At 37.4% G+C, this 20,553-nt stretch overlaps 1 protein-coding gene across 1 annotated transcript in view; it reads left to right on the forward strand.

Annotated features, from left to right (window-relative positions):
* LOC129498457 (39S ribosomal protein L11, mitochondrial-like) overlaps nucleotides 1-13,158 on the forward strand; it is a 39,345-nt gene extending 26,187 nt beyond the window's left edge. Inside the window, exon 2 of the mRNA XM_055307765.1 lies at nucleotides 12,638-13,158. Coding sequence (XP_055163740.1) covers nucleotides 12,638-13,049 — 412 coding nt within the window. The 3' untranslated portion in view covers nucleotides 13,050-13,158. The remainder of the gene's footprint in view (nucleotides 1-12,637) is intronic.
* Nucleotides 13,159-20,553: the final 7,395 nt, after the last annotated feature.

Genomic DNA, 20,553 nt, shown 5'->3' on the forward strand with positions numbered 1-20,553 from the left:
CCTCCCCTGGGCCCAGGGCATGATCCTGGAGCCCCCGGATCAAGTCCTACATTGGGCTCCCTGCAAGGAGCCTGCTTCTCTCTCTGTCTATGTCTCTGCCTCTCTCTGTCTCCATGTCTCTCATGAATAAATAAATAAAATCTTTAACAAAAACAAAAACAAAACAGAATAGACTATTACCCAGTTTTATTGTATCCAGACACCATTGATTGTAATATGCTTCATTATCATTTAATAACAGAGAAATCTATTGCCAAAAAATAAGACATGACTTCATACCACTTCACATTTCATTTTATATTTATTGATAGAGCTTTTTAAGTCTTTTGTGGCAGTTTATAAAATTGCATATCCCTTTGTACATATCTAAGAAATGAAAACACAAACAAGGTAATTAGTTATATTTTCCTGAAGCTTCTCCACATTTGGAGTCTGACTTGTTTGGATTGTTTTTGGACTCAAAGTCATCTGTGATGTTTCTTGCAATATCAACCTCTGTACCATTAGGAGAATTGTTGCATTTCTCCAGAGCGCTTTACTCTTCACTCTAGGGCTTTCTTCAGAGCTGCAGACACCGTTTTGTGAGGGTCAAATATGGTTGATTTTGATGCTTGCACTTGGGCAGGCAATGAACAATCCCCACCACTACCTGGTGGGAGCATTACAAGATATCATCACTTTAGGCATCCCAAATTTAGGAATGTTGCCTGTGGAAAAATATGTATGTCTTTGAATCTGTCCCTCCACACCACATGTGTGCATGTGCATGTTCCCTTTCTCTCTCTAAAATAAATAAATAAACCTTAAAAAAAAAGAAAAGTTTTTGGGAATTACATATATTTAAGACATTAATAAATTATCATGTATTTTACATTGTACCCAAGTAATTGTGACTTTGACACCCTAAACTAAGCCTTCACTGTTACTTTTCTGATTACTAATGTAACATATATGCATTATAGATGATTTAGAACATCCAGCATAATATAGAGAAATAGAGAGTAAAAATCAAATAAAAAAAATCCAAACACCTAAATAAAATCATTGTTAAAATCTGGCATATCCTTACATTTTTTTGTACATTCAAAAATATAACTGATATATTAAATATATTTAGTATTCTACGTTTCTCCATAGCATTACCCAGTATTCACTTTATATATATTAATTCACTCACTCATTCATTCATTCATTCATTCATTTTTATAAGATTTTATTTTTAAGTAATCTCTACACCCAACGTGGGGCTTGAACTCCCAACCACAAGACCAAGAGTTGCTTGGTCTACTGATTGAGCCAGGCAGGTGCCCCATATAGTATTCATTTTACCAGTTATGTTTAGATATTCATGTTTATGTTATTTTTGTTAAATATTTGTATCTAAATAATTTTAAAATAATCATTCTATAGCATTCCATTTTAAATAATAATACCTGATATTCTTTTTAGCTGAGTACATTTCAGAAAATTATAAAATTACCATGTAAATAAATATGTATGCTCGATACCCAGGAAGCTAGAGTATGATCTATTGTCTCTTTTAAATCCAAATATATAAAAGCTTAAATGCACTAGGAACAGGCTGGGTCAACAGTCCACCTGGAAGTTAGTCATTGCTTTGGGAAGAGTAGCCTAGAATGTCAGTGAGCACTGGGGCCTGGTGTCATGCACCTTCCCAGAGGCCATGGTAATCATGGAACCAGTGTCTCCTTTGGTAGAATCTGCCTCTTTTCTGTAATGCTTGCTTGTCATGTGTTTAAACTGCGGATGAAAGCTTTCTTCAGATCCAGCTATCCGCCAACTCAGAGCTATCAAAATTCAGTACTTAGGGGAGCCCTTCAAAACGTGGAGCGTACACGGGCTCTGATGGCTCCTCATCAGACTTTTAGATGTTACTCTTGTATTTCGGAGTTTTTGTTTTATACATTGACCAATCTATTTCAGTACACTTGGATTCAACTTAGAATTTGACATCTATGAGCCTGATATCTGAGACCGTGGTGGGACAAAATACCTTTTAGTATTATTGTCTCTATAAAACTATCCTGGGATACCTGGGTGGCTCAGTGGTTGAGTGTCTGCCTTTAGCTCAGGGCCTGATCTCAGATTCCCAGAATCAAGTCCCACATCGGGCTCCTTGCATGGAGCCTGCTTCTCCTCCCTCTGCCTGTGTCTCTTCCTCTCTCTCTGGGTCTTTCATGAATAAATAAATAAAATCTTTAAAAACAAACAAAACAAAACAAAACAAAACAGAATAAACTATCTTGAAGGCTTCTAAAATCTTTGGTTCACACTTGCTTCATCTGAAATATCCAAGGAGTAGAGAGCAAAGGGATGTGGAAAACTTTTGTAAAGGGATTGGAAAGAAAAAATAAATATAAAATAAAAAAATAATAAAATAAAATAAAATAAAATAAAATAAAATAAAATAAAATAAAATAAAATTAAATTAAATTAAATTAAATTAAATTAAATTAAAAAAGGGATTGGAGCTAGTAGGGGGTTGGGAGCACACCTTTGCTGTCGAAACTCTGCCTCCCATCCAGGCTTTCTCAGTCATTGCCCCAGCCTCTCTGCCACTTCTTACTTCAGAAGAATCTTTCCTATAAGTCACGATGTAGTATTTCTTGCTAAAAACTTCCTTTTGTATTTTCTCTAATCTGGGGCACTTGGAAGGCTCAGTCAGTCGTGTCTGCCTTCAGCTAGGTCATGATCCCAGGATCCCTGGGTCAAGCCATGCATGAGACTCCCAGCTCAGTGAGGAGTCTGCTTCTCCCTCTGCCCCTCACCCCACTCGTGCTCTTTCTCTGGCACACTGTGCCGTTCCTCTCTCTCAAATAAATAAATAAAATCTGTATTTTCTCTAATCTATTTTGTAGATGTATCCATGCTTAAAAAATGTCAGGGGCCCTTACTCTCCTTCCTGTGTTTGAAGACTTTCCCTCAATTTAATTGTGTGTCACTATTCTCAAATTCAGGATCCAGACATTTGACCTCTCAGCACTCCTTGCAGCAGGGACATAGACCTGTGGTCTAGACTCTCCCAACCAGAAGCTTCTTCAGGTAAGAGCAGTGCGAGAAAGCAGTTACCCCCATGGGAGTTATTTTCAGGCAAGCCTAATGGCAAAAATGTCTGACCCTTGAGGACAACAGTGTCTGAGTTTCTGGCATCTGGAGTCCAGGACAGCTGAAGTGTGTCCCTGGGGGTAATAATGGTGAGATCAGCACAGGCAGTTCTTGGAATTATTCTTAGTTGCACACATTTAACTCTGACTCTATCTCCACCTCAGATTTTGGGCCACTTAATGTGCAAAGCTGATTCTTTATTTTCCTTCCTAAAACAGAAGGAATTTAGTGGTTTACAATTCTACATCCTGAGAAATACACTCATCCTCCTTCCCACTGGGCTGCACCCTTTATCTCCCCCAGGTAGGGGCTTTGTCTTCTACTGCTTGACCATTTTCCTCATCTTTACCCACCATACAACATAGTACCAGTTTGCAGGGTTTACAAAGTGCATAAACTCTGTAAATGGTTTTTGAGTCAAACTAAATTACGTTTAAAGCAGCCCCAGGCAGCTCGGTAAGAATTGTTTACTCTCCTCTTGTGAACGAAAGAGGCTTTCCCTTATATTCTTCATAAATAATACTTTAAAAATTATTTCTTTTAAATTGGTGAGAAAAATCAATATCTCTGTATAATGTGAACACAAGTTTTCTGAACAGGGCCAGTAGGAAACGTGGAACAGAAAGATTTATTGGTTTGCAAGTGTACAGGGAAAACCATATGATTTCCAGTACCCCAGTGAAAGTGAAAAGTTGCAATTTAGATTAAATCCTTCAATTTATCAGTCAGATTTTGTTTGTCCTTATCTAAGTCAACCTGGTGTAATAGACGTACAAAGAACAAATTGGGATCCTTGTGTTCAATGCCTGCTCCCTTCCTTATCTCTGTGATTTTGGATAAATGATGACTTTCGGAACTTTGTTTTGTTCATTTTCCAAGTGAGAGCATTAACACACTGCCCATCTTAAAAGCTTGTTGTGGAAGTAGGAGGATGAAGTTGTCAACGTTATGACATTGCTTTGTAACTTGTAAGAAGAATTGTAAGAATTGTTATTGCTTGTGTTTTTTTTTTTCCTCTAGGATATTGTTCTTCTATCAAAAAACTTATAAATGCTCCAGAGAATTTGAGATTAAAGTAGGGGTCATATTGTGTTGCATATCTGCTTCCTTAAGCATGATCTTTTCGTTTTCATAGAGATTATATTAGAAAGAATAAATAATAGAACCTGTATTTTGGAGAACGTTAAAACTAAGAAAAGGTATCTATACCTCATAATTAAATTTTTCTGTCAGGATTATTGAGCTGCAAGAAATAGATACTCAAATCTAGCCTAAAGAACCACCCAAAACAGAATCTTATTTTTTCCTTTTTGTACAACTGTGAAGTTCAATGGATGAATTTTCAGGCTTAGCTAGATTTAGGTACTTAAACGCTCTTGGGAGTCTTTCAGATTCTCATTTCTCTTTGTTGGTTTGTATTTGTACTTTTTACTTGGTCAAGTAAAGTTGACCACCACTGCAGTCTTTAGACTTGGATTCTTTCAGTTTAGTAGCCCCCAGAGGAATGTAGGGGATAAATTCTTGATAGTGCCAGCAAAGTTTATGTCAGTCTTTGGCCTAGGCTGAGTTACATGCCTGTACATCTCTGTGCTGTGGTTAGGGATGGGGTATTCTTCTTGGTCCTGTCTGGATCACATGCCCAATCCTAGAGCTGGTGTACTCAGCAATCTTTGAACCTCAGAGACTATAGTCTTCTTAAAGAGAGACTGTGCAGAGAAAAATTAATGCCCACTTCAACATTTCGAGAAGTAGCCAGGACCAATGTATTTAGAAATATTTGCATAAAGTTCTTAACTTGCCTCAGTGGAATCTTGTTCTTGATTGCTTTTATCTCTGATTTATTAATCGACAATGTAGACACCACCCCTATTAACTCTGGAACAGGTTGTTTTGCCACGTTACCAAGGACATGAATGAAGTTAGGGTGCCCATCCTATTATCAAGGTGGACAAATGCATAGACAGTATTTCTAAGATGGCCCTTTGGGAAACAATAAAAACAATACAGTGTTTGCAAGAAGAAAATGTTGCAGAATGTGGCCACTTGGGGCCTGCTTTTGTGACTTGTTTTTTTTTTTTTAAATAAAGAGCTCCTAGCACATAGAGCTGTCATGACTTCATTAGGGGTAATTTGGAGGCTGCTATGAAGCAGGCCACATGTTGAGGGTGGTCCTAGGGTACCCACAGATTGTAAAAGGCTTAGAATATATTAGTTTTCAGTATGATACTTTCTTCCCATAATATGTAGTAAAGTCAAATATAAAATCCCCTAATATCAAAAGCAGATATGCAGAAGTGGGCAGTGACCTGATATAGAATTGGAACATTTGAGTCCTCACATCAGTTGTGCCAAGAACTTGCCATGTACCCTATGGCAAGTCCCATTTTCTTTAAATTTTTATTTAAATTCCAGTTAGTTAACATACAGCATCATATTAGTTTGAGGTATCAAATTTAGTGATTTATCACTATGTACAATAGCTGGTGCTCTTCATAGAGCCAAACTATAAAACAGACTCTTAACTATGGAGAACAACGTGAGGGTTGCTGGAGAGGAGGTGGGGGGGGTGGGCTAAATGGGTGATAAGGATTAAGGAGCGCACTTGTGGCAAGTCCTTCTTCTTATCTTGACCTTCATTTCTTTATCTGTAAATTCAAGGATTTTAATATGATGATAACAAAGGCCACTCGTGCCCAGCAACTTTATCCTAATAGATATTTTCCATTTTGGTTATTTTTTAAATTTAGCTTTTTAATATAAGTAATACATTTACATGGTTAAAGTGAAAAATAATGTCAAAGGAACACTGTGAAATCTCATTCTTACCCCTGCCCAAAGCTATCATGTTCTGTGCTGATCTCTACTTTCAATGATTTATTTCCAGAATTTATGAAAATTTAAGTAAATAAATATTCATCCTCCCAATTTCTCACATAGAAGTTCGTTTGCACCTTTTTTTTTTTTTCTCACTGAATGTGTTCTGGAGCTCCTTTCATATCACTATATAAATCTCTTCTTCATTCTTTATTTAGTCTCTGGTATTCCATTATTTCTAATATTTTGCTCTTGGAAATAATGCTGTGCAAGATAAGTTCCAGAAGTAGACCTGACAGGTCAAAGGGTAAAGCTTCTGTAATTTATATTTTTTGTGACTGCCTCCTCTAGGGAGTATACAAATTTATACTTAACTTGAATTGTGTAGGAAGGCCTGCTTCTTCACAGTGTCCCCAACAGAGTGTGTTGAAACACACTTAGATTTTGGTTGTCTGATAGATTAAAAATGGTATTTTGGCACACTTTTCCATTTCAATTTTCTTATTAAGAGTAAATGTTTAGCGGATTGACTTCTGTCATTTCAGTGTTAAGAACCCTCTTGACCTGTTTCCCTGTGAAACTCTAAGAATTATTAAAAAAAATAACCATTGAAAGCCTTTGGAAATGGTCTTAAGGGAAGCAACAAATGAAAAAAATCTATTTAAGAACATCTACAAAAATTAGGTAACAAAGGCCAGATTCTGTGGTGTTTGAACTCCCTCTCTCTACCCTCCCAGCTAGTGACATAGAGAATTTACTTCAGACTGCTTCATCCAGCAACACAGGGCTCCCTCTCCCCTCCACTCTCAGTAGAGAACTTTCTTTCTAGAAGGAGCAGGGCTTCAGCAGTTCTGAATCTGCCTCGGTACCTATTGTTGAAGCTAAGTCCTCAGCAAGTCTAGTTGGGGGGTATGGATTCTCATTTCATGTTTAGTTCCCACTTGTGAAAAGGAGACTTGGCCTTGAGTGCATCATGCTCTTAGGAGGTGGCTTGTGAGGTGTGGTCATGAGCCAGAAGAGGCAAGCTGAGAGATTTCAAGTTCCCAGCTGCCCCCTCAGCTACCCACCAGGGGTTCAGCTCCCATTGTGAAGGTTTCTCTCCAGCTCTAGAGCCCTGGCACAGAGATTATGCCTGGGAGGAGAAGTAGGTCATAAAACCAATAGTTCTAGTCAATTCCTAAATGAACTGATTTCGTTTGCAAGAGTTTAGAGAAGTTCAAGGCTAAGGGCAATCTCAAGAACAGTGGAGGCTGTTGTGAAAGGCAACTCGGAGGAGATATGTGAGTTTAACAAAGATACAGCCTGACTGGAGGTTGGCTAGTTGTAGGAAAGAACCAAGGAATAAGACAGCAAGAAAGAGAGTTCCTGGGGTCATAACATATCAAGTGGGAACTTCAGAAACTATTCCTTCAAAGGAGATGCATTTTGATTGGATTAGTTTGTAGAGCAATTTATACAAAAGACATCGTTGAAAACAATAGAGCAATAGTTGGGCAGTTGGTGGAATTTTTAGGTTGTTAGTCGTCAGGGAGAGAGGAAGAGAGTCCTACTAATACCACTGTCATCGCTGGGTGACATACATAGGGTGGGCATACACAAAGCTGTGTCTTCCTGAGAAGCAACATCAGAGGCTTAATGCTGGGGTGGGGCGTGGGGGGACAGGCAATAGACCTCATCAAGATAACCCAATCAGTCACTTATCAAATAAGCCTCAGGGAAGAGAGATCATTACTCAGAATTGCTACTATATATATATATATATATATATATATATATATATATATTTAAAACGTTCAGTTTCTGTTAAAAAATTATGGGGCATGCAGAGAAACAGGAAAGTTTCCAACCTGCTATCCTGGATAATTCAAATTCAAGTTCAATATTGAAACATCAACTCTTACCGAGTTTCTGGCCTGATAGCCTGCCCTGTGGATTTCAAACATGCCAGCCCCCACAATCACATGAGCCAATCTTTTAAAATAAATCCAATAAATCCCTCTCTGTCACTGTCTCTGTCTCTCTGTCCCTGTCCCTGTCCCTGTCTCTGTCTTGTCAGTCTCTTTCTCTCCCTAGAGAAACTTCACTAATAAAAGGGCAAGAAGAAATCTAAAGGGAATTCAGAAAATAATTTGAAATGAATGAAAATGAAGATATACACACCAAAACTTAGGATATACAGGTAAAACTTTGCTTACAGGGATATTTGTAGCTGTTAAGGCTTACATTAAAAAAAAAGGCTCAAATCAGTAACCTAACTTTTAATCTTAAGACACTGAAAAAAGAAGAGTAAGCTAAATCTAATGAAGCAGGAGGAAGATAATAATAAATATTTGAGTGGAAATTAATGAAAAGAGATAATAGAAAAACAATAGAGAAAATCAATGAAACCAAATGCTGATTCTTTGAAAAGATCAATAATATTTAGAAACCTTTAGCTAGGTTGGCCAAGGAAAAGGAGAAAAGATTCAAGTTACTACAATCAGAAAAAGAAGGAGAAGGCATTACTATAGATCTTATAAGAATAAAAAAGTATCATAAAACAATGCTATGAATAATTGTGTACCAACAAGTTGGATGGACTTAGATGGAGTGGGCAAATTTCTAAGAAAGATACAAGCTATTGAAACTGATTCAGGAAGAAATAGACAATCTGTGTAGACTCATAAAAGCAAAGAGATTGAATTAGTAACTAAAAAAACTACTCACAAAGAAAAGCTGATGTCCAGATGGTTTTATTGCTGAACTCTACCAATTTTAAAGAATTTTATACCAGGACTCCTGGGTAGCTCAGCAAATGAGCTTCTGCCTTTGGCTCAGGTATGATCCTGGAGTCCTAGGATCAAGTCCTGCATCCGGCTCCCTGCAAGGAGCTTGTTTCTCTCTCTGCCTGTGTCTCTGCCTCTTTCTCTGTGTCTCATGGATAAATAAATAAAATATTTTTATAAAAAAGAATTTTATATCAATTTTTCACAAACTCCTCTCAAAAAATAAAAAGGGGCCAGACACTTTCCAGCCCCTTTTAGGAGGCTGGTATTATCCTGATACCAAAACCAAACAACTATCTCACATGAGAACTATAGATCAATATCTGTTTTGGTCTATTGATAAAAGATCCTCCAAAATACACCAGCAAATTAAACACAGTAACATAAAGAAATTTTTACAACATGACTAACTAGGTCGATCCCAGGAATACAAGGTCGATTTAACATCTGAAAGTCAATTAATATAATTCATTAATCAATAGAATAAAAAATGAAACTGATATGATCATCTCAATAAATACAAAAAACTTATTGATAAAATACTGCATCCACTCATGATAAAAAAAAACAACAAACTAAGAATAAAGGGGAATTTCCTAGATCTGATAAAAATCCTCTACGAAAATCCCACATCTAATATCATAGTTAACAGTGAAAAACTGAATCCTTTTCTCCTAAGATAAGGACTATGGCAAGGCTGTCTGCTTTCCTTACTTCCACATAACATTGTGTTGGAGGTTCTAACTAGGGCAAATAGGCAAGAAAAAGAAATGAAAGTCATCCATATTGAATGGAAGAAGTAAAACTACCTCCATTTGCCAATGACAGGATCTTATACCTAAGAAATTCTAAGGAATCTACTAAGATGCTATTAGAACTAATAGATGAGTTCAGCAAAGTTTCAGGACACAAAATCAACACATGAAAATCAATTTTATTTCCACATATTTGCAATGAACAATCCAAAATGAAATTAAGAAAATTATTCCTTTCAGAATTACATCAAAAAGAATAAAATACTAAGGGATAGTAAAAGAAGTACCAAAATCATACTCTGAAAAATATAGAATATTGTTAGAGAAATTAAAGTTCTAAATAGGTGGAAAAACATCCCATATCCATGAATTGGAAGGCTTAACATTGTTAAAACGGAATAGAATTGAAAACAAAAAATAATACATCTATGACCAACTGAACAACAAAGATGCCAAGACCATACACTAGGGAGAGACAAAAGACAAATGGAATTCCATATGCAGAAGAATGAAATTGGGCGCCTGCCTCATATTATATACAAAAATTAACTTGAAATGGATAAAAGGCATAAATTTGAGAACCAAAACTATAAACTCTTAGATGAGAAAACATAGGGGTGTATCTTCATGACTGTGGATTTGACAAAGGATTCTTAGATATGACATCAAAAGCACAAGCAACAAGAAAAAAATAAAGTGGATTTAATCAAAATTAAAAACTCTTATTTTTATCAAAAACACTTCAAAGGATACCATTCAATAAAGTGAAAAAACAACAGCAGAGGATAGGAAAAACATATTTCCAAATCATATATCAGATAGGGAACTTGTATTTATAATATATTATAAATTATTTATAAATTATAAATAAACTTGTATTATAATATATAATGAGAGAGAGAGAGAGAGAGAGAACTCTTACAACTTGATAACAAAAAGGCGAGTAACCCAATTACAAAATGGGAAGTGTTTTGAATAGACATTTCCTCAAGGATGCTATACAAATATGTTCTTACTGGTACATGAAAAGATGCTCAACAGCATTTGTCATCAGGGAAATGCAAATCAGAGCCACAATGATATACTACTTCATACTTACTAGGATGGCCGGAACCAAAAGTCACATAATAACAATATCTCTATTGGCAGAGATGCGATAAATTGGAACCTTTACAATGTGCTGCTTGTGAGAATGTGAAATGGCGCAGCCACTTTGGAACACAGAGTGGCTGTTCCTCAAGTGACTAAACATAGCACCATCATATGACCCAGTACTCCACTTTTAGGTACATACTCAAAGGAAATAAAAATATATGAATGCAAATGTTCACAGCACAATTGTTCATAATGGACACAACATGGATGCAACCTAACGTCCATCAATGGACAAAAGATAAACAAATAATGATGTATCCATACAATGGATTATTATTTGACCATAAGAATGAAGCATATACTACAACATGGATGAACCTTAAAAACATTATGCTAAGAGAAGGAAGCCAGTCACAAAGGACTTCTTATTGTACAGTATGACACATATTACGTGATTCCATTCATATGAAAGTCCAGAATGGCTAAATTTACAGAGTCCAAAAGTAGACTAGTGGTTTCTTAGGGCTAGGGAGGGTGTTAGCAGATTGGGGAGTAGAGGCTGATAGCTAAAGCATATGGAGTTCCTTTCTGAGATGATGAAATTATTCTAAAAATCAACTGAGGTGATGGTTTTCATATCTGTGAATATGCTAAAAACTATTGAATCATATGCTTTAAATGGCTGAATTGTGTGTTGTGTGAATTATATCTCAATAAAGCTGATAAAACACACACAAAAAAAGAATGGGTATTTAGCATCTTTTCAGGTGTTTGAGGACTATTAATAAACGCATTTGGAGAACTATTTATTCATACCCATGGCCATTTTTTTGTTTTTGTTGCCCCCCCCCCCATCCCTTCTAAGAGCTCCTTTTATATTTGGGAGGTTAGCCCTATATGGATATGAGCTGCAAAATTTGTTTTCTGTTTGTCATGCCTTTTGACTTTGCTTGTTTTCCCCTCCAGGCAAGAGCCTGTAATTGCATGCAGGTGTATTAATCTATTGCTACTGTTCTGTCCTCTAGATTAGAGTTCTAGAAAGGCCTTTCCCATTCCTACCCAATAATTCTCCTGTGTTTACTCTGGGTTCATTTGCGGTTACGTTTCAAATTTTGCCTTTAAATCTTTAATCTGTTTAGCGTTTCCCTAACAAAAGTATGAAGTATGGATCCAGCATTCTTTTTTTTTTTTCTTCTTTCTTTTAGGCAGCCAGTCAATGGTACCAGATTCCTTTACCACAAATTTCAGCTTTTCTGCGCTGACTTGAAATGTTATTTTCATTATATAGTAAACTTCCTAATATATTTGGCTTTCTTTCTTGGCTTTCTATCCTATACCATTGGTCTGTTTCATCATGCACCAAAGCACACTTTTTTATTTATTTTTTAAAGCACACCTTTTTAGACATAGAAGCTATAAAATGTATTCTAATATCTGTCAACAGAGACACCCTTTATTACTTTCCTTTAAAGAGCTCTATTATTGCTTGTTTATTTATGAACTTTAAAATTAGCTTTGTAGTCCCAATACAGAAAAACATGCAAACTGTGAAAATAAGATACCATCATCACAAAAACACAAACAACAAAAGCTGGTTAGTTATTTTTTAAATATCATGTTACAAGATAAAGAAATTTAAGGGAATTGATATCTTTTTGATGTTGCTTCTTCCTATTTAGGAAGGAGGGACCTCTTCTAATTCAGTTCTTTTGAAAGCTTCAATAGTGTTCTAAAGTTTTCCTTGTGTAAGATATGAAAATTTCTTGGGATGCCTGGGTCTCTCAGTGGTTGAACGTCTGTGTTAGGCTCAGGTCATGATCCCCAGTCCTTGGATTGAGGCCTCCCATTGGGCTCCCAGCAGGGAGCCTGCTTCTCCCTCTGTCTACCATCTCTGCCCTCTCTCTGTGACTCTCATGAATAAATAAATAAAATCTTTAAAAAAGATGAAAATTTCTTAAGGTTTTCACAAGAATTGTATCATATGTATGTATTGCTGCTGTTTTTAAAAAATGTACTTTTCCTCCTTTTAATCCTCTAGCTTATCTTCTGTGTACATGGATTCTTTTGATTTCTGCTGTATAGCTTGGTAACCTGCTACATAGGTATTCCTTTGCCCACCAAGATTTTTGTGAAGCCTGATAGGACATTTGAAATCAAGATCGGACAACCCACTGTTTCCTACTTCCTGAAAGCAGCTGCTGGGATTGAGAAGGGGGCCCGGCAAACAGGGAAGGAGGTGGCTGGCCTGGTGACCTTGAAGCATGTGTATGAGATCGCCCAAGTTAAAGCTCAGGATGAGGCCTTCGCCCTGCAGGATGTGCCCCTGTCCTCTGTGGTTTGCTCCATCATTGGCTCTGCCCGTTCCCTGGGCGTTCGTGTGGTGAAGGACCTCAGTTCAGAAGAGCCAGCAGCTTTCCAGAAGGAGCGAGCCGCATTCCTGGCTGCCCAGAAAGAGGCAGATTTGGCAGCCCAGGCAGAAGCTGCCAAGAAGTGACCCTGTCCCTCACACTCCAGGGTTTTGAAGGGAATAGCTGGAATGGAGGCCAGTTGGAAAAGCTGTACCAAAAGGGTGGGAGGGAGGTGACACCAAGCTGATTGTTATATCCCTGACTTTAAATTATATATATTTTACACGTATGACAGTATCAAGAGATCAAACTTAAATAAACATGCTTTTGTAAAAAAAAAAAAATTCTCTGACTTTTAGTTCCTCAGGTCACAAATGTAATCATATCGTTTGCAAGTATCACATATGTTGGTAGAGGAAGTCACGGGGAGGATTGACCACTGGCCTACCCTCAAGCTGACCCCGGGACCTGGAGGCATCACTCTCTCCTCTGTCCGGGAACATATGGTCATCCTCCCATTCCCACAGGGAGCACTGCTTGAAGGCCACAGCCTGGAGGGAGGGAGGTGGTGGTGAGAGCCTCTGAACAGGTGTCTGTGATTGAGCCCCATTAAGGCCTCTCTGTCAACTTGTAAGATTCAGGTGGTGTGGGCGGAGACCTAGGTCTTGCAGCTCCAAGATGAGCCTGGAATGTAAGTGCCTGCTTGGTAAAGCTGCCCCTATCCATGTGCAGTGGCTTGTCTCTTTTCAATCTCTCTTGCCCTGCGAGTGAGGGGTTAGTTTGCAAACCAACATGTGTAATCATTTCCAATGTTTTGTCTTATAACTTATTTTTCGTTATTTGTGTTAGTACAATGTTAAGTGAAAATGTCCCACCGTGAATGTTTGTTTTGCCCTGAGTTTCATGCAAATTCCTTCTGTGTGACACTCTCAAGTGTGGTGCTGGCATTTGTGCTGAAATCTATAGCCCTCATAATCATGGTTGTTATGTCATCTTATGTCACGTGACATTATATTATAGTATAGCATAGTATCCACCAGTTCATTTTTTATTTAGTGTTTTGATGAATTTGTTCAAATGTTTAACTGAATATCATCAATTGATAGTTCTCCTTAGATCTGTTGATTTGATAATTATTGATAACTAAACACCTTTGCAATTCTGGAATAAACCCTATTTGATTATGATATGTTGTATTTTTAAATATGTAGGTAATTTAAAGAAACTTTTTCTGCTGATATTGTCTAGAATTAATTGTATTGAAATTAGAAAACGTGTTTTATATTATTTTCACTTTGGGGAATTATTGACATTTTCATTGTTAGTTTCCTTGAATATGACCTAAACAATTAAAGACAAAGTTTATTCTTATTTTTTAGGAACAGATTTTAATATACATCAATCAGATACCTCTTCGATTATGTTACTTAGATCTTTAATATTGATCTCTCTTGGATTAAGAGAAGTAAATTAGTCTCCTACTTTTACTATATCTTAATCCAATTCTTCTGTATTATCTTCAAATTCTACTTTATGAAAGCTACTGTAATATTATTTGACCTATGAATATTCATAACTGAATTCATAGTAATCTTCACTCTTTGGCATCACAAACTGTCCTGCTTTGACAAGTTTTCTACTCTTTGACTTAAAGTCAGCTTTTTGTCTGATATAAACCCATATTTTTCTACTCTGCTCCCATACTACTTTGTGTTTCAGCGTGAAATCTTTTTAGTTAAACAGGTGAATAAGTTTATTTACATTCATTGCAGATATATTTGGTTTTAACTCTGTAATAATTTTATATCATGTTTTCTGTTACATATTTTTAAGTCTTCTGAACTGTTTTCTCTGGCTTTTTTATTTGTGATTCTCGTATTTAAGATGATTGTGATTATTTTTCTCATAATTACCTTTATAGCTATCCACTGTATAATACTGAGTTCTCTAAGCCTCTGCAAAGTGTCTATTACAGCGTGTATTTTCTTTCTCCCAACTATAGTTATTACTGTTAACTCTCTTAGTATTTACCTTTGTATTGTGAACGATGTCTATTCTTGTCACTTATTTTTTTTTATTTTTACTTTTTTTTTTAGAGAGAGGAAGAGGGGGGAGAGAGAGAGAGAGAGAGAGAGAGAGAGAGAGAGAGAGAGAGATGGTGTGGAAGGGCTGAGGGAGAGGGTGAGAAGAATCTTAAGCAGCCTCCACGTCCAGCATGGAGCCTGACTTGGGGCTCGATCTCACTGACCCTGAGATCCTGACCTGAGCCCAAATCAAAGTCGGATGCTTAACCGACTGAGCCACTCCTTGCTGCTTTAGATGCTGTCCCTTGAGTCCCAGCTGCTGCTGCAGAGGCCACCTCCTAGCTTTGCTCAAATTCTGTTTTCCTTCCCACCTTCCCACTTTCAAGTTATGTCATTGTATTTTTTTCTACATCATCAGCTTTTATAATTCTGCTACCCACTCCTAACATTTCAAAACTGTCTTTGTTTTGGAATCAAATGTCTTCTTCCATTTCACTGCCACTCCTTCTACATTTCTCTTGTCCTCTCTTGGTCACCTAAAGGTTTTCCTTCAGTTGTTTTTTCTGTTTTGTTTTGCTTTGCTTTGTTCCTCTTTCCCCCAGGAAGACTCCTGGGATCAGCTGTTAATCTGTTTTCTTTACACCTGTAACTCAGCTTGGTCTGCTGGATTGAAATTCCTTGGATCACATTTTATTCCCTTGCAGAAGATGTGTTTCTTCATCTTCTGCTATTTGAATGTAGCTACAGGGTAATCTGAGACCAAGTGACTTTTTCACTTTATTAGCAACTGGAGTTTTTTGCCTGGCTGCCCAAATATGTAAAGTCAAATCATTTCTTTAGGATATAGCTTAGTGTCAATTGTCTGAGTCACTTTTCCCTGAAACATGATTTACTCTTTTAATATGTAAATTGAAGCCTTTTATTATGCCAGAAAAATTTCCTTCCATCATATTTTAAAATTTTTGTTCTGTGTCATAGTTTCAGTTTTTCCTTTGGAGACTCAATTATGTTTATATTGGATTTGCTTTGCCACTCTTCTAAATCTGTTATTTTCACTCTGTTTCATGTTTCTTTATTCCATCTTCATCCCATTCCATAGCTATCATTTTTCACTCATTATCTTATTTCCACTTCTTTATTTAACTTGCTTATTTCTATTTGCAATTCCCCTACTGTATTTTTCAAGTGTCATTCTTCCTTCCTATCTGGCAGCTTATATTTCCCTTCTTCCTCTTATCTTGCCTCTTTCTTTAATTCTTGTATTTCTATTTTGTGATCTTCCTTAGTTGCCACAACTGCTTTATTTGATTTTTGTATTTAATGATAGATTTTTGGTTATAATTTTCGTATGGTACCTGACAATATACTGTGTGTTGTCTTCTTCTTCTTCTTCTTCTTCTTCTTCTTCTTCTTCTTCTTCTTTCTTCTTCTTCCTCTTCTTTTTTTTTTGATCTTTTCTGACAGTAAGTTTTGTTTCTCTTTTTCACTTTTCTTTCTTATAGTATCTTTTATCAAGGCTGTGTCAGATCCTTCTCTTAGGATATATGGTTGAATGAGTTAAAATTTCCTGGTGTAGCGAAAGTTTGGGAAAAGGGAAGAGGGCACAAGGAATACTGTAGCCTTCCAGGATTTGTCTCTCAAACTTTCTGCCCTCTAATACAAATGATCCAACTGTTTTCTTCAAGTAGAGCCCCACTGTGGCTTTGCTGTGAGGATATACCTCCTTGACTTCCCTCAACCAAACTCCTGGGCCTTGGAGGGCTTCTTCCTGTCTTGGGCTCCCCAGCTCTCTTGCTGGTTAATGCAACCAGAGGACAGAGTTTTTGTCCAAGAGACATAACTGGTCCACTTACTGTCAGGTGCTGTGTTTTTGTGGATATTTCTGAATTTATAAAGGCTGAACTATTCTCACCCCTTGACATTTTTCCACTTTATCACTGCCTTTCACCCCATATGTAGGTTCAGTCTGATCTATTTCATCTCATCCCTACTTAAAATATACACCTCTCTAAATCTTTCCTGTGGGCTTCTGACCGCAAGAAATACATTTTCTTCTGGCTCTTTCTGCTACTTTTCAGTCCATCTGGGAACTTGCTTCCTCTATAATGCACCACTGCTCCTTATGCCACTCTCTCTGTCCCATGGAGCTAAGGCCATGTTCAGCTGCTTTAGACTATGTTTTTGAATTCATTGCTTTTTTTCTGTGTCTTAGTTAAATTAAAAATGGGATTTACTTGATCTATTTTTTCCTCTCTTCTTCCCTCCCTCTTTCTTTCTTTCTTTCTTTCTTTCTTTCTTTCTTTCTCTTTCTTCCTTCCTTCTCTCTTTTTCTTGATATAATTTCAGGATGAGAAAGGAGGACTATTCAGATTAAAGCTAGCTCCATATTCATAGCTTGACATCCAATGATTCAGCATAAACAATAAATTAAATCTGGAGGTTTTTTTTTTTTTGTTTTTTTTTAATTTTTTTTTATTTATTTACGATAGTCATACAGAGAGAGAGAGAGAGAGAGGCAGAGACACAGGCAGAGGGACAAGCAGGCTCCATGCACCGGGAGCCTGACGTGGGATTCGATCCCGGGTCTCCAGGATCGCGCCCTGGGCCAAAGGCAGGCGCCAAACCGCTGCGCCACCCAGGGATCCCAAATCTGGAGGTTTTAAATGGCCTTTCACTACCCAGCACATGCTGCACATGTAGCCTTTGCATCAACCCTAGAGATTGATTACTATTTTTAGTGGGGCTTCAGGAGCCTGCAACTAGTGCAGCTTGCTGGGTTCTTGTGCTCAGAAAGCCCTGCCCTTAATGTTCAATGTTCTGAAGTTGGTTCCCATCTTGAAATTCTTAATAATTCAATATTTTGAACTTATGTTCTGTAAGCTAAGCCTGGTGGGACAATGGAACTTATGCAGTGGGGTTGGGGCCTGGGCACATGCACTGTCCTGCTCCCCACACCTCTCCAGTTTCCCCAAGGTAGGACAGATTTTGGGCTGTTCCTTCTGCTCCTAAACTGCTGCTCTTTGCCCAGAGTGGTGACCCTGCTGGTTAGAGGGCTGCATTTCACCATTGCTCTCCACTCATAGAGCATTGGGCAGGCAACTTATTAAATTCATTCAAGTGTGAAAGTTTCAATTTTTTGCAGGCCAGCCATTCACCATGGGTTGAGTGACAAGTTCACAGGAAGAAGAGACTGATCAGCCCATCTCTCCAACCTAAGGGTCCTGCATTTGCATTTCCAAACTGTGTAGCCAGCCCTATTTACATTTTGTGGCTTAGAATGTTGAGGCTAAAATACACAGCTAGTAAAAGGGAGGATTCTGGAGCTCTTAGCCTCTGTACTCTACTTCTGTCTAAGACTACCAGATAGTTCGCACTGTCAAGATAGAGTAATTGGAAGACAAAGGCAGAAATTCCATTGAATTTGTTTTCTGCAATTGATGTGCTTTAGATCTATCAAAGCAGAAATTTGTGTACTTGGTAATTTGAAACACACTTGCCTTTTGTTCTTGAAAAACAGGGAGTAGGTATTGTGGAGGATTGAAGGAGGTAGAGGTATGGCAGAGGGTTAGGGAAGAAGAGTTGGTGATGGTAGTAGCAGTGATGAGGTTAGCTCTATTGCTGAGGGAAGTTAATAAAAAGTGCTAATCAAAGTTCAAAAAAGGTAGAATAAAAAAAAGGCAGCATCAAATCTTCTAAAGAGATTTAGGGATGGCATTCTTCAGGCATTTGACCTAGCTTTTTAAAGATGGCTAAGATTTTGACGTACAGAGAAGGAAAGCATGAGAACCAACAGAGAGTAGAGTGTGCAGAAATATTCCGGGATGTGTTCACTTAGAATAACTGTCTGGTCAAGTGAAGAAGGCATCTTTAGCTTACTTTCATTGAAGCATCATGAGGTATTATCAGCTGAATAAGACTTACAGCACATTACAAACAATCCTAAGCAAAACATGAGCAGACCTCTTGGGTGATTTTCAAGAATATTGAGGTGAAAAGGACTCTCTCTGCAGGGTATTGAATTTCCTGTAGATATTAGAGACTCAGAACTAATAAGATTCCGTTATTAATGCAGTAGGATCTTGGTTTTACCAGCAGCATGGTGAAAACTGAGACGGTTGATAGCATTTAAATTTAATAATCTATACCCATTCATTTAACACATATTAATTAGTGTGTGTCAGATTTTTGGGAAAATACTTTAATGACCTCATCTTGCCCTCAAGCCACTGTAATCTGTAAAAGGGGAGATAAGAAAGGTAGATAAGCATCAAGAAGAAAAGTAATAAGTCCCTTCTAAGACTGGGATAAAAGGCTGTGTAATTCCAGAGAATGGAGATATTCAAGCCTTCAAGAACATCAAAGAAGTCTTCATCCAGTATTTGGCATTTAAATTGGACTTCAAAGGATGGAGATTTCATCATGCAACTATTGAGCGAAAGAATCCCCATGTGGAGAAACAGCATGAACAGAAATAAATACAGTGAATAGTGAAAAATTCAGATGGGGTGGCGGTAGATATTATAAAGAAGAGTTTTGTATGCCCAGAGAAATGTCAGGGGAGATGTTTTTACAAAGAATATTCATCATAGAAATTCTTTCTAGTGATGCCAAATTTATAACCATGAACAATGGCAGAAGGGCCAAAAAATGAAGAGCCCCACATAAGAAAGCAAGGAGCTGCTTCAGAATGGCTGTGAGCTCTGGAGAGAAAATACCACTGCATTTCTCAGAAGACATGAGTGTGACACTGCTCCAAAGGAAAAAAGAAAGGCGCTGATTCTCGTGACTAAAATTACATCTTGTCACTTTCCCTTTATTTCAGTGGCCATTCTGCAGGCTTTAGATACAGACTTAGAGGATGACTGATCCAAATTCTCAACTATTCATATTCTTGTCCAGAAAGAAAATTCCATATCTGTTCCTGGGAGATAACATGTGCACATAGGTAAAGAAATAAGAAATAGTCCATCAATCCAAGCAAATTAGGTTATAGCACCAACTTCCATCTCTAAAAAATACTATTTTAGGCAAATGAGGGCAATAGTTTTTAAAAACGTATTATGATTTTGCAACTATATGAATTAATCAAACAAATATCTTATATTTTGTTGTCTAATATGGTTTTCAAAGTAGGTTCACATCCATATGTTCAAATGCATCCTCAAGGATTTGAAGATTATCAGGGCATGGAAATTAAGCCTTTTAATTTTTCAGATGAGGAGACTGGGAATGAGATACTAAATGGCTTTCTGAGAAATCAAAGGTTTTTGAGGAGACCAAACAGCTGGTCCTCTCTTTTCTGTTGCAGATGTGGAAACAGACTTATGGAGGTGGTTGACTCTCCCAGAGACTCCAAGCTAGGAAGTGATGAAGTTGAGACTCATACTTTTCTTTTAACTCTTGAACCAGTAAACTTCCCTCTACACCCTGCTGCTTCTAAAGAGTAAGTGGGAGCTTTTCTTTTGATAATTTCCTCCAAATGACTCAGCAAACACTTGAATTCTATTTCCCAAGAATGTAGTCTCTTCCATTAAACTTTCTGTAGCCAGTGTGCCTCAGCATGGTTTATTCCATTCTGCACTCTCGTAAATGAATAAATTCTTCACCTGCAGAGGAGTGACATTTA

This window comes from Nyctereutes procyonoides, unplaced genomic scaffold, assembly GCF_905146905.1.
Source record: "Nyctereutes procyonoides isolate TBG_1078 unplaced genomic scaffold, NYPRO_anot_genome, whole genome shotgun sequence".
NCBI classification, from domain to species: Eukaryota; Metazoa; Chordata; class Mammalia; order Carnivora; family Canidae; genus Nyctereutes; species Nyctereutes procyonoides.